Below are 12,074 nucleotides of genomic sequence, written 5' to 3'. Positions count from 1 at the left end.
CTGATAACATGTAGGTGGCTGGATGCTGGTTCTCCTCTCTTCTTCCTACCCTTCATCATGTGGTTATCATCATTTATAGATGAGGAAACTGAGGCACACAGAGATTAAATATATGACTCAGGATTATACTGTTGGCAGGTGCCCATGCTGGAGTGGGAGGCTGATCTGTTGGGTTTTTCTCTCTCTCTCTCTTTAAAAAAAATTATCTATTTATTTTTGGCTGCACCAGCTCTTAGCTGTGCCACACAGAATCTTCCATCTTTGTTGAGGCGCTCAGGATCTTTACTTGCAACACGTGAACTCTCAGTTGCATGTGTGGGATCTAGTTCCCTGATCGGGGATGGAACCCAGGCCCCCTGGATTGGGAGTGTGGAGTCTTAGCCACTGGACTGCTAGGGAAGTTCCCAGACCTGTTGGATTTCTAATGTGCCCTGAAACTGTTGTGGGTGGTGGCCTGACACCTGAACCCAAGACTTGTTGGCCAGGACTCATGAATTTTGGAAGAAGCAGTGTTAAGACCGGAAAGAATGCAGAGAGGAACGTGTGGCCCCGGAAGAGGCCACCAGGGAGCATTTGAAGAATGTTTGAAGAATGTACAGGCTTGAAAGCAAAAAGTATAACTCTTAGCGTTGTAAAGAAGTTTCAGAATCTTCTAGACCTCTCCCTCCCAGATCCTCAGTACTTATTTGCTGTTTTCATGGTGAAGAGAAAACCAGGGAAGAGGGGACACTTTCCAAGATGGCTCTCATATCTGTCTTCTCTCCAGCTGCAAAATTCATAGATTCTTCTGGAAAAGAGGGGAACTTCAAGACTAGCACTGTCTGCTTTGATGGAAATAGTCTATAGTTGCACTATCCAATATGGTGGCCCTTATCCACATGGTGCTCTTGAAATTGTGGCCAGGCCAAATAGATTTTTACTTTAATAGTCTGTATAGTCAAAGCTATGGTTTTTCCGGTAGTGATGTATAGATGTGAGAGCTGGACCATGACAAGGGCTGAGTGCTGAAGAATAGATGCTTTTGAATTGTGGTGCTGGAGAAGACTCTTTAGAGTCCCTTAGACTGCAAGGAGATCAAACCAGTCAATCCTAAAGGAAATCAATCCTGAACATTCATTGGAAGGACTGATGCTGAAGCTCTAGTACTTTTGCCACCTGATGCGAAGAGCCAACTCATCGGAAAAGACCCTGATGCTAGAAAATACTGAAGGCAAAAGAAGTGGGCAACAGAGGAAGAGATGGTTGGATGGCATCACTGACTCAATAGACATGAGTCTGAGAAAATTCAGGGAGATAGTGGAGGACAGGGAAGCCTATTGTGGTGCAGTCCATGGGGTCAAAAAGAGTCGGATGTGACTTAGACTGAACCACAACAAACTTTAATTCATTGAAACGTAAATGTGAAAAAAGGAAACATAAAGTCTTGTTTAACTTTAGTTGATTGAAATGTCAGAAAATCAACACTTGATTCTGTTATTGAACAACTGTTTTTGGGAGGGATACAAAGAACCCTACATTTTCAATGATTCATTTTGTGGAATATACATATCCTGATTGAGTATTTCTGATCAAAATTTAGCATCTAAATTGAGATATGTTGCAAGTGTATAATACACATGGCATTTGGGAGGCATAATGTGAAAAAAAATCTTGCAGTTCTTTTTTTTTTTAGTATTGCTTACATGCGAAAGTGAAATTTTTGGATACATTGGATTAAGTATATTTAATTTCAGTGTTTCTTTTTTACTTTTTTAGAGAAAATTTAAAATTCTATCGTGTTTCTATCAGATAAGGCTATTCTAGACCCTATACACCGTGGCGACCTACAGCGATGAGCTGCAGCTTGCTGTCACTCTTGACCTTCCAGTGAAGTAGGCAGAACAGAATAATTCTTATTGCTGTTTGTATAGGTTTTAGTCCTGGTGTCACCTCCTCTGGGAAGCCCTCCTTGACTGGCCCAGGCTTAGTCAAGTAGCTTGTCTTTTTATGATTTCTTCTACCTTTGACACTGTCCTTCATGAACTGAGATGTCTTCCTCAGTTATCCCTTCAGTTGATTTGAATAGTTAATAGCAACTAGAGTCTCTGAGACCCAGGGCAGCCTGCATCCTACTCTTTTAAGCACTTCCAGTCCCTGGAACAGTGGAAACAGGTTTTCAGCAGACAGGTGCTGCAGGAGTGAATGAAGAAAACTGTCTTTAGCAAGCTTCCTCTCAGTTGTCCCCGCACGGACATTGTTTCATTGTTTCCTTATTTAAGTCACATTCACCTGCTTCTCCATTAGGTATGTTTTTGAGAAAACAGAGGTGGAGAGACTGTAGCATAGTCACAGCATAAACTTTGCCTTTAATTGCTGGGTTGAAATCTCAGTTACCCCTTACAACTCATTCCGCCTGAATCTTGACTTGCTCATCACAAAAATGGGCATGGACCGTTTTGTTTATCTACTTCCTCTGGGATTAGTTCTAGAATTCATCAAGAGAGGACTTCCCCGGTGGTATAGTAGATAAGAATCCGCCTGCCAGTGCAGGGAACACGGGTTCGATCCCTGGTTTGGGAAGATTCCACATGCCCCAGGGCAACTAAGCTCAAGTGCCACAGTTACAGAGCCCCAGCTTTAGAGCCTCAGAGCTGCAACTACTGAGCCCGTGCGCCTAAGTCTGCGTCTGCAGCAACAGAAGCCACCGCGATGAGGAACCTGAGCATTGCAACTAGAGAGGAGCCCCTGCTCACCACAACCAGAAAAAGCCCGTGCCTAGCAACGAAGACGGAATGCAACCAAAACTTGAATAATTTAAAAAAGAGAGAGAGAATGTGTCTGCCAGAACGTGACCAAGTGCTTCACATAGTGATTGTGTTAGCTGTCACCAGGACTGCCCTCCTCCCCTGGTCCCCCTGGTCCTTCCCTATCTGTGTGTAGAGTGATGGTTAACCAGGTGCCACTTACTGAGGACCTGAAGCATCCTTCAGTTTCCCACCCAGAGGTCTTAAAAACCAGTGCAAGGTCCTACATATATTACTGGCACCACTTCTAACATCCTCTCGGTATTTTCTGTCCCTGCAGTAAATTGCTCTATTGTCTTATACGAATAGGGACACATACGGCTTTAATGAGGAGAAGGAAATGGCAACCCTCTCCAGTATCCTTGCCTGGGAAATCTCATGGACAGAGGAGCCTGGTGGGCTGCAGTCCATGGGGTAGCAAAGAGCTGGACACGACTGAGCAGCAAACAACCACCACCACCGCTATGCTTTAATGACTTTGACTCAAGTCATTGGAGTCATTGGAGGTTAAAAAATAAAGCAATTCTTTGTTGTCCCAGGTGGTTATAGTCATTTAATTTTTAAACAACAACTTTATTGAGAGCTAATTAAATACCATACAATTCACCTGTTTAAAGTTTACCATTTAGAGGTTCTTCAAGGCAATGGCACCCCACTCCAGTACTCTTGACTGGAAAATCCCATGGATGGAGGAGCCTGGTGGGCTGCAGTCCATGGGGTCGCTAAGAGTTGGATACAACTGAGCGACTTCACTTTCACTTTTTTACTTTCATGCATTGGAGAAGGAAATGGCAACCCACTCCAGTGTTCTTGCCCGGAAAATCTCATGGATGGAGGAGCCTGGTAGGCTGCGGTCCATGAGGTCGCTGAGTCGGACACGACTGAGCGACTTCATTTTCACTTTTCTCTTTCATCCATTGGAGAAGGAAATGGCAACCCACTCCAGTGTTCTTGCCTGGAGAATCCCAGGGACGGGGGAGCCTGGTGGGCTGCCGTCTGTGGGGTTGCACAGAGTCGGGCACGACTGAAGTGACTTAGCAGCAGTAGCATACATTAGCACATTCACAGAATTGGGCAACCACCACTATGATCAATGTAGAACATTTTCATCAGTCCTGCCGAAGAAATCCCATCTCTTTATCTGTCACTCCTCAGTTCCCTCTCTCGAACCCCTTGACACCACTAATCTACTTCCTATGGATTTGCCTCTTCTGGATATTTCGTGTAAAGGGAATCATTCCACGTGTGGTCTTTTGTGACTGGCTTCTTTCACTGAGCATCCTGTTTTCAGGGTTCATCCCTTTTGTAGCTGGTGTCAGGGTTTCCTCCTCTGTTATTGTTGAATAAGCTTCCTCTGTATGGACATGCTACATTTCAGGGACATGTAATGTTGGCTTGTTTCTCCCTTGTTGGTTATCATAAATGATGCTATGGACATTTGTATACACATTTCTGATTGGACCTATGTTTTCATTTTACCTAGGAATGAAGTTTCTGGTGATATGGTAACTCTTTGCTTAATCTTTTGAGGGGCTACAAGACTATTTTCCACAACAGCAGCTGAGCCATTTTCCATTCCCCAGTAATGTACAGGGTTTTAATTTCTCCACTTCTGTGTCAACTATTGTTATCGTCTGTCTTTTTGATTTTAGCCATCCTGGTGGGAGTGAAGTGGTATCTCACTGTGGTTTGGATTTACATTGCCCTCATCTTCAACAGCTGGTTAATCTTTGAATGCATGTTCATATCTGATTTTTCCCACATCTTGGGAAGGATGGTGTTTTTTTCTCTGCACCAATTTCACAAGTGTATGTGTATGTGTGTGCAGGTAACATAGAGTTATGAGGCTCAGGCTTGAGAAACCCAGACCTGTGACCAAGTCTAAGCTGTACACTGCCAGATATAGTATAGGACACCAAGTTAAATTTGAATTTTATATAAACATTGAGTAAGTTTTAGGGATAAGTATGTCCCAAACATTGCATGAGACAGACTTACCTAAAAAAGTACTCCTTGCTTATCTGAAATTCAAATTTAACTGGACGTTCTGCACTTTTTCCTAAATTTTTCATCAACTAACTTATGACTGTCCTGGGCCTTCATGACTGCTCGGGTTTTCCTCCAGCTGCGGTGAGTAGGGGCTGCTCGCTGGTTGCAGTTCAAGGGCTTCTCACTGCACTGGCTTCTCTTGTGGCGAAGCACAGGCCCTAGGGCGCTCAGGCTTCAGTAGTTGCAGTTCCTGGGCTCTAGAGCACAGGCTTAATAGTTGTGGCGCATGGGGGCTTCGCTGCCCCAAGGCATGTGGGATCTTCCTGTTCCAGGGATGGAGCCCGTGTCTCCTGCATTAGATGGCGGACTCTTTCCCGCTGAGCCACCAGGGAAGCCCTGTCCTTCAGTTTTATTTGCTAAATCTGGCAACCTTGACTGTTACTGGTGGGTCGTATGTCCTTGGCTGATTGGCTTTGCCTCTCAGAGTATTCTCATCTGTGGGGTGCAGATGGAGCCTGTTGGGAGGGATCAAGCTGCAGTAGCTGTCTAGACAGACCTCTGTACGTAGATGCTGTTGATGTAACTGAAGCTGGGAGCCTTAGACGAGGCTTGGGCGGCATGAGTGTGTGGTGTTGGAACTGACATCCTAGTCCTCTCGAAGGTGTCTCCCAACCTCTGCCTGAGTGAGTGTGTGTGTTTTGGCAAGGAGAGGCTGTCTAAGGGATTCACATCTGATGAATGTTAACTCCAGTATAAGGAACAGAGGAGGAGGGGAAGATCTAAATAAGTATATGGAGGAAAGGAAATCAGAGAAGCCTTCCTGGAGGAGGTGGCCTCTGAACTAGATCTTGAAGGATGATGAGCTGGATTTCACAGTAGGGAGCTAAGGTGTAAAGAACTTTGACAGCCAAGGGACTCAAGCTCCTGTATTCAGAACAGTGGCCACTTGGTACACATGTCTATTTCCATTCATACTAACTAAAGTGAAATCAAATACTCAGCTCCTCAGTCTTACATAAACCACATTTCAAGTGCTTGACAACCACGAATGGCTGGTGGCTTCCATATGACCAGCACGTATGTAGAACATCTCTATTGTTGCAGAAGTTCTGTTGGACTTTGTCAGAGTAAGGCAGGGGTCACCAGACTACCACCTCAAGGGAAAACACCAGCCCACAGCCTGCTTTTATAATAAAGGTTTATTGGAACACAGCCATAACCACTCCTGGTCTGTGGGCTGCTTTTGAGCTGTAACAACGGAGTGGAATAGTCTAAACAGAGACTGACCGCAAAGCAGAATGTATTTACTATCTGAGCCTTTATAGAAAATATTTGCCCACCCTGGTCCTGGGGGATGAAAGCTCAGAGCCTAGAGGTGACACCGTGATGCATTTGGGAGAAATAAACAACAACAAAATGGCTGACATTGAGCACCTACTGTGTGCCAGCCACTGCTTGGGTGTCTGCATTATTTCATTCCCTTCTCTTAATAGGTCATGTTATGGGAGGGGGGAGGTTTGGAAGACCCTCTTGTAATTGGAGAGTAGTGGACAGGCCTGTTTTACATGGTGCCGGGGATGGAGGGGCCGAACCTTGAGAGCTGTGAGAGGGAAAGTACAGGGTGCTGGGGAGCCATAGCGGGTGTCAGAGCAAGGGAGAGACCAACTGCAGGAGAATAGGTGTCAGGGTGTTTGTACTGGGGAGATCAGACTCTCTGGGAAGCCCTTGACACACCTGGGTAAAAGGTAATTAGACTGTGGCTGCCTGCCAGGAGGGCAGGTTGGGAAGGAGAGTCAGGAAAATGAGAGAATTGACAAGACACAGCCAGGTCTCCTTGCCTCATTTCTGATGTGGGCACCTTTATCCCCATAAATCCATTTCCTGAAGATGTTTCACACTGACTCACTGGGGGTGGCTCCCCTTTCCCCTTCCGCACCTGCTGCATTGCTCAACCCCCTGTAATCCCAGTGTTTCCTTTGCATCATATTTGATGTGATGGTTTTAAGGTTTCCAAACAGGTATCGCCAAAGGAATTATTATTATTCAGGTTTTTTGTCTTTTGAGAGTAATTACTTAGGCATGGACACTTTACGGAGAAAGCCACTGATGGGGGTTGGCTATAGAAGTTGTGGGGTTTAGTGCAGAATGAAATCTTGGGACCCCCTCACTCAAGAATGATTAAGGATTTCAAGATGGGTGAAAGAACATTAAGCCCAGGGCAAGGCCCTTCTGAGCAGGTGTGGGACCCAGGTCACATGGCCATGTGGCTGCCCTGACACTCGTTCTTATAAACCATCTGTGGGATGTCTGCTTACCTGTCCTGCTCTCTGCTTGTTTGCACTTCCAGTGTGCCCCGGTATGGATATCCGGAATAATCTCACCCGGCTGCATGAGCTGGCCAACTGCTCGGTCATTGAAGGACATTTGCAGATTCTGTTGATGTTCAAAACGAGACCTGAGGACTTCCGAGACCTCAGTTTCCCCAAACTCATCATGATCACTGATTACTTGTTGCTCTTCCGGGTCTATGGGCTGGAGAGCCTGAAGGACTTGTTCCCCAACCTCACGGTCATCCGAGGCTCACGCCTCTTCTTTAATTATGCACTGGTCATCTTTGAGATGGTTCACCTGAAGGAGCTTGGCCTCTACAACCTGATGAACATCACCCGGGGGTCTGTCCGCATCGAGAAGAACAATGAACTCTGCTACCTGGCCACCATCGACTGGTCTCGCATCCTGGATTCCGTGGAGGATAATTACATCGTGCTGAACAAAGACGACAATGAGGAGTGTGGGGACATTTGTCCAGGCACCGCCAAGGGCAAGACCAACTGCCCTGCCACTGTCATCAACGGGCAATTTGTGGAGCGGTGCTGGACACACAGCCACTGCCAGAAAGGTATGTCAGAGCTCTCTGGATTCTATACCATTTCTTGTGACTTGATTCATTAAAAAGATGCTGGAAGTGTTCGCCAGCTCAGGTGGTGACAAACCTTGTTTTGCAAAGGCTCAGACAATAAATAAACTTTAAACTTTGCAGCCTATACAGTCTCTATTGCAACTACTCAACCCTGCTATTGGACTGAGGAAGCAGCCACCTGACAACAATGGGCAATAAATATACGGGCATGGCTGCATTTCAATAAAACTTTATTTACAAAACCAAGCGGGGGGCCGGATTTTGCCAACACCTGAGCTTGCTGGTTGAATGTTCCTCTTGCTTGAGAGAGCAGATGAGTATGGATTTTGCTGTCGAAGAAGGGAAATCTATTTCTTGTCTGATTTAAGATTGCTCGTGGTAGGCATCTGGAGAAAGGAATGTGTAGAGGATAAAAACAAGGCAGCCATCCTTATTCCACGATCACTGGGGCTATCTCCCGCTAGTGGCTCTGTTGTGTCTGGATTTACTTAACTTTCCCTGTCATTGGGTATTTAAATTATTTCTAGTTTTCACAAAGAGGGTTGAACATTTTGGTGTGGAAGCTTTATTGAGCATTTTTTCCCCCTTCAGGTTTTGATTTTCCAGAAGTGAAATTTCTGGGTCAAAGTTTCTTGATATTGATTGCCAAATGGCTTTCCGGAAATGTTGTACCAACGGGCACTCCTCCTAGCACTGGCTGAGAGGGAACACCTTGGCTAGCTTGGAGTGTTGTTTGAAAAATCTTTCATAATTTACTGGAGGGAGGAGCTGGTGTGTTGTCATTGTTTCTATTTGCATTTCTATGATTGCTATCAGGGTTGAACCTTTTAAAACATGTTTATTTATCATTTAGGTTTTTTCTTCCTGTTCATATCCTTTGTCCATTTATCTTTCAGTGCCTTAGTGGTTTTTGAAATATTAATCTGCGTGTGGTTTTCATAGCAAAGACTGTTAACTTTTTGCCAATTACATTTTCAGATGTTTTTGTTCGGTGATGAAAATACTCTGGCTGTCCGTTGCCAGAGAAGCTTAAAATGTTTACGGAGTTCAGACCTGCATTTTTGCATGCATCTCATATTATTTTATGCTTAGAAAGTCCCTTTCTAAGCATAGTCCCTTTCTAAGCATAAAATGAAAGTTTTTCTTCCTCTAAGTTTTCTATCTTAACTTTAATTATTATCATTAAAAAATTTGTCAAGGGTATCCATTTCCCCATAATTAATTAGTTGGGGGCTCAAGGCCATTTATTGCAGAAATTTACCCCTTCATCATTGACTTGGGGGTCTGTTTCTGAGTTTCTATAAATATGTCTGCCTTTCTACGTGCTGAAGTTATTACCGTTCTAACCCATGTGGTTTTATAATGTTTTGATATCCAAGCAGGCTAGTTCCCAACACAAACTTGTTGGTTGTTTATTGTTTTATTGACTCTTTCACATGCTGGGAAATTCCCTGGGAAGAATTAGCAAAGGTGAGATGGAGACAGGAGAAAGTGAGTGGGTGGCTTAACGGTTGTATCACAGAAGATAAGGGAAGGGAGAAAGGAGGGTTTTCTCACCTGAGCGCAAAGCCATGGAGAAGCCACACAGCTATGGAGAAGTCAGTCCTGAGTAGAATCCATAGACTCAGCAGGGAGGGCTCCTTCAAGTTCCAGGAAGGAGTCATCATGCATGGAGATGTTGAATGGGACAAAACAGGAGGTGAGAGAGCGGATGCCTCTTTTTTGAGAGTTTGGCCAGTGAAGGGAGGGAGAATCTGGTGGTTTGTGGACGGAGGAGGGAACAATGGTTATTACATTGTGGAAGAATCTTGAGAACGTCGGTGGGTCAGGGACACAGAGAAGCCAAGCTGTGATCAAGAAGAAAGATCAAAACTGGGGTAAAGTCTTGGCAAAAGTAGAGGACCACCCATGGGTTTGGAATTTCACAGAACAGGGAGATATCTGAGGCAGCGGTGGGGGTGAATATTCTGGGTGGGGGTAAATATCCTGACGAATTTGGAGGTAAGGGGGTTACCTTCTTTGATGGTGAGGGGAGGAGAGGCTGTGTAGGCCCTACCATGTTACAAAGACACACAGCTGCAACGGGAATTCGGTTATCCTTGTTTTAGAGACCAGAGAGGTTTTTAACCTGCCTAAGGCCACACAGCTAATAAAAGATGGCTGGAGTTTGCACCACATTTAAGATACAAAAATAAAATTAAAAAAATAAAAATAAAAATAAAAACTATGTCAAATAATAGGGACAGGAATAAAAAAAAATAAGATACAAAAATAGCATCTCTGTGTGTGTTTTGTGGGGGCAGGAGTGCCTGCTCTTTTTAGAGGTGGGGAGCTTACTAGTAACTGGGGCATTGGGGGGAAACAGTGAACACTTTTATCCCAATGCTCCGTTCTCCAAAATCAGTTTCTTATTTTTGCTCCATACTCACACGTCTTGAGACATAATTTAAGACATTCCTCTGTGGATTTATTTCTGTACCCATTTTAGTCAAAATATCCAGGATGGTATTATCTGCAAAAATGTCCGTGATGTTTTGAGTTGGTTTTGTTTTTAATCTTGTGCTTTGGAAAACAAGGCTTGTTTTCCTACACTGGGGGTTTCATCACCAGAGAAGGCGTGGCTTTGCATATAAGGTTGCAGCTGAGAAGTTGAGACCTGTGTCAGGTACTTGTTCCTGGCATATGAAATCAGTGTTTGCTCCCGGTTTGTAATCCTGTGGTGGGGTCCTCTGTTAGTCACTAAGTTGTGTCTGACTCTTTGCAGCCTCATGAGCTGCAGTATGCCAGCCATCCCCGTCCTCCACTATCTCCCAGAGTTTGCTCAAATTCAGTCAGTGATGCCATCCAGCCATCTCATCCTCTGTCACCCGCTTTTTCTTGCCCTCGACCTTTCCCAGCATCAGGATCTTTTCCAGTGAGTCGGCTCTTCACATAAGGTAGCCAAAGTATTGGAGCTTCAGCTTTAGCATCAGTACTTCCAATGAATATTCAGGGTTGATTTCCATTAGGATTGACTGGTTTGATCTCCTTGCTGTCCAAGGGACTCTGAAGAGTCTTCTCCAGCACTACAGTCTGAAAGCATCAATTCTTTTGGCGTCAAGGAAGGCTTTGTCCTGTCCTGGTCACAGATGATAAGAAATGATTGGCTATTTGAAGCTACACTCTTGTCTATCCAGTACAACTCAGCTCTGGCTTTTTGCCCCTTCAATTTCTTTGATTGTGGTAAAATATATATAACATAATGTTTACCATCTTAACTGTTTAAAATGCACAGCTTGGTGACACTAAGGACAGTCAATTGTTGTGCAACCATCCCCACCATCCATCTCCAGAACTTTTGCATCTTGCCAAACTGGAACTCTGTCCTCATTAAACACTCACTCCCCCTCCCCTCCCCCAGCACCCTGCCCTTACCATCTACTCTCTGTCTCTGTGGATTTGACTTCTCTGGGGATCTCATATAAGTGGAATCATATAGTATTTGTCTTTTTTTTTTCACTTTTATTTTTATGTCTGGCTTACTTCATTGAATATAATGTTCTTGAGGTCATCCATGTTGTAGCAGGTGTCAGAATTTCTTTATTTTTAAGGGCTGAATAATATGCCGTTGTATGAATGGACCACATTTTGTTTATCCATTCATCAGTGGACATTTGGGTCATTTCCACCTTTTGGCTATTGTGAACAATGCTGCTATGAACATGCGCATACTTCTCTGGCTTTTAAAATGCTTATGTTACTTTGTTGCTGTGGCTTTAGAAGGCTTACCCAATACTGTGTGGGATTTCCCAAGGTAAAACAGACTGAAAGGAATCTGTAGAAGATACTCCTCCCACCCTGTCTTAGGCAACAGATACAAACCTGTGAAAAGTACCATCAAGTCCTCAATTTCTTCTCCAACACCTCCTTGAGCCTTTTTCTTGCATGATTGTCAGGTTCTGGAAATCTCCAAGGTCTATCAGCAGACCAGAAATCTAGAGAAAAGGATGGATTGCATCTTTTTCAGAGAGTCCTCCATAAAGATCATTACTCCAGATCAGATGTGTAATTCGAAAACAAATAGTTTAAGGTTTAGTTTTCTACTAAGGATCTGGAGTGTAGATATTCTGTGTTGCAATAATGACCCACCCATGTGCGTGGACAATCAGTTAAGCAGAGTGAATCATTATTTGTTCTCCTTTTTAACATTAATTCACATCCATAATTATTAGAAAACAGGAAATTAAGAGTGTTAGGATAATTGCATCTGTGAAAGCTAGAAAGAACCAGAAACTTTCAGGGAGAGGAAAAAAAGTATACTTTTGGATAGCAAATTAACCTATCTCAAAATAAAACATAAAGAGGGGGAAATTTTTTGATGGAGTTTTGAAATATCATAGGTA

The 12,074-nt window shown here is 44.0% G+C and overlaps 1 protein-coding gene across 2 annotated transcripts in view; it reads left to right on the top strand.

The window, feature by feature from the left end:
- Positions 1 to 12,074, top strand: part of INSR (insulin receptor) — a 143,089-nt gene that overhangs the window by 13,607 nt on the left and 117,408 nt on the right. For both annotated transcript variants that reach the window (XM_068981365.1, XM_068981366.1), the window contains exon 2: positions 7,120 to 7,671. In XM_068981365.1, the coding sequence (XP_068837466.1) occupies positions 7,120 to 7,671 (552 nt within the window). The remainder of the gene's footprint in view (positions 1 to 7,119; positions 7,672 to 12,074) is intronic.

Source organism: Capricornis sumatraensis, chromosome 9, assembly GCF_032405125.1.
Source record: "Capricornis sumatraensis isolate serow.1 chromosome 9, serow.2, whole genome shotgun sequence".
In the NCBI taxonomy this organism is placed as follows: domain Eukaryota; kingdom Metazoa; phylum Chordata; class Mammalia; order Artiodactyla; family Bovidae; genus Capricornis; species Capricornis sumatraensis.
The sequence above is the reverse complement of the archived record's forward strand: the minus strand, read 5'-3'. Positions and strand labels throughout refer to the sequence as shown.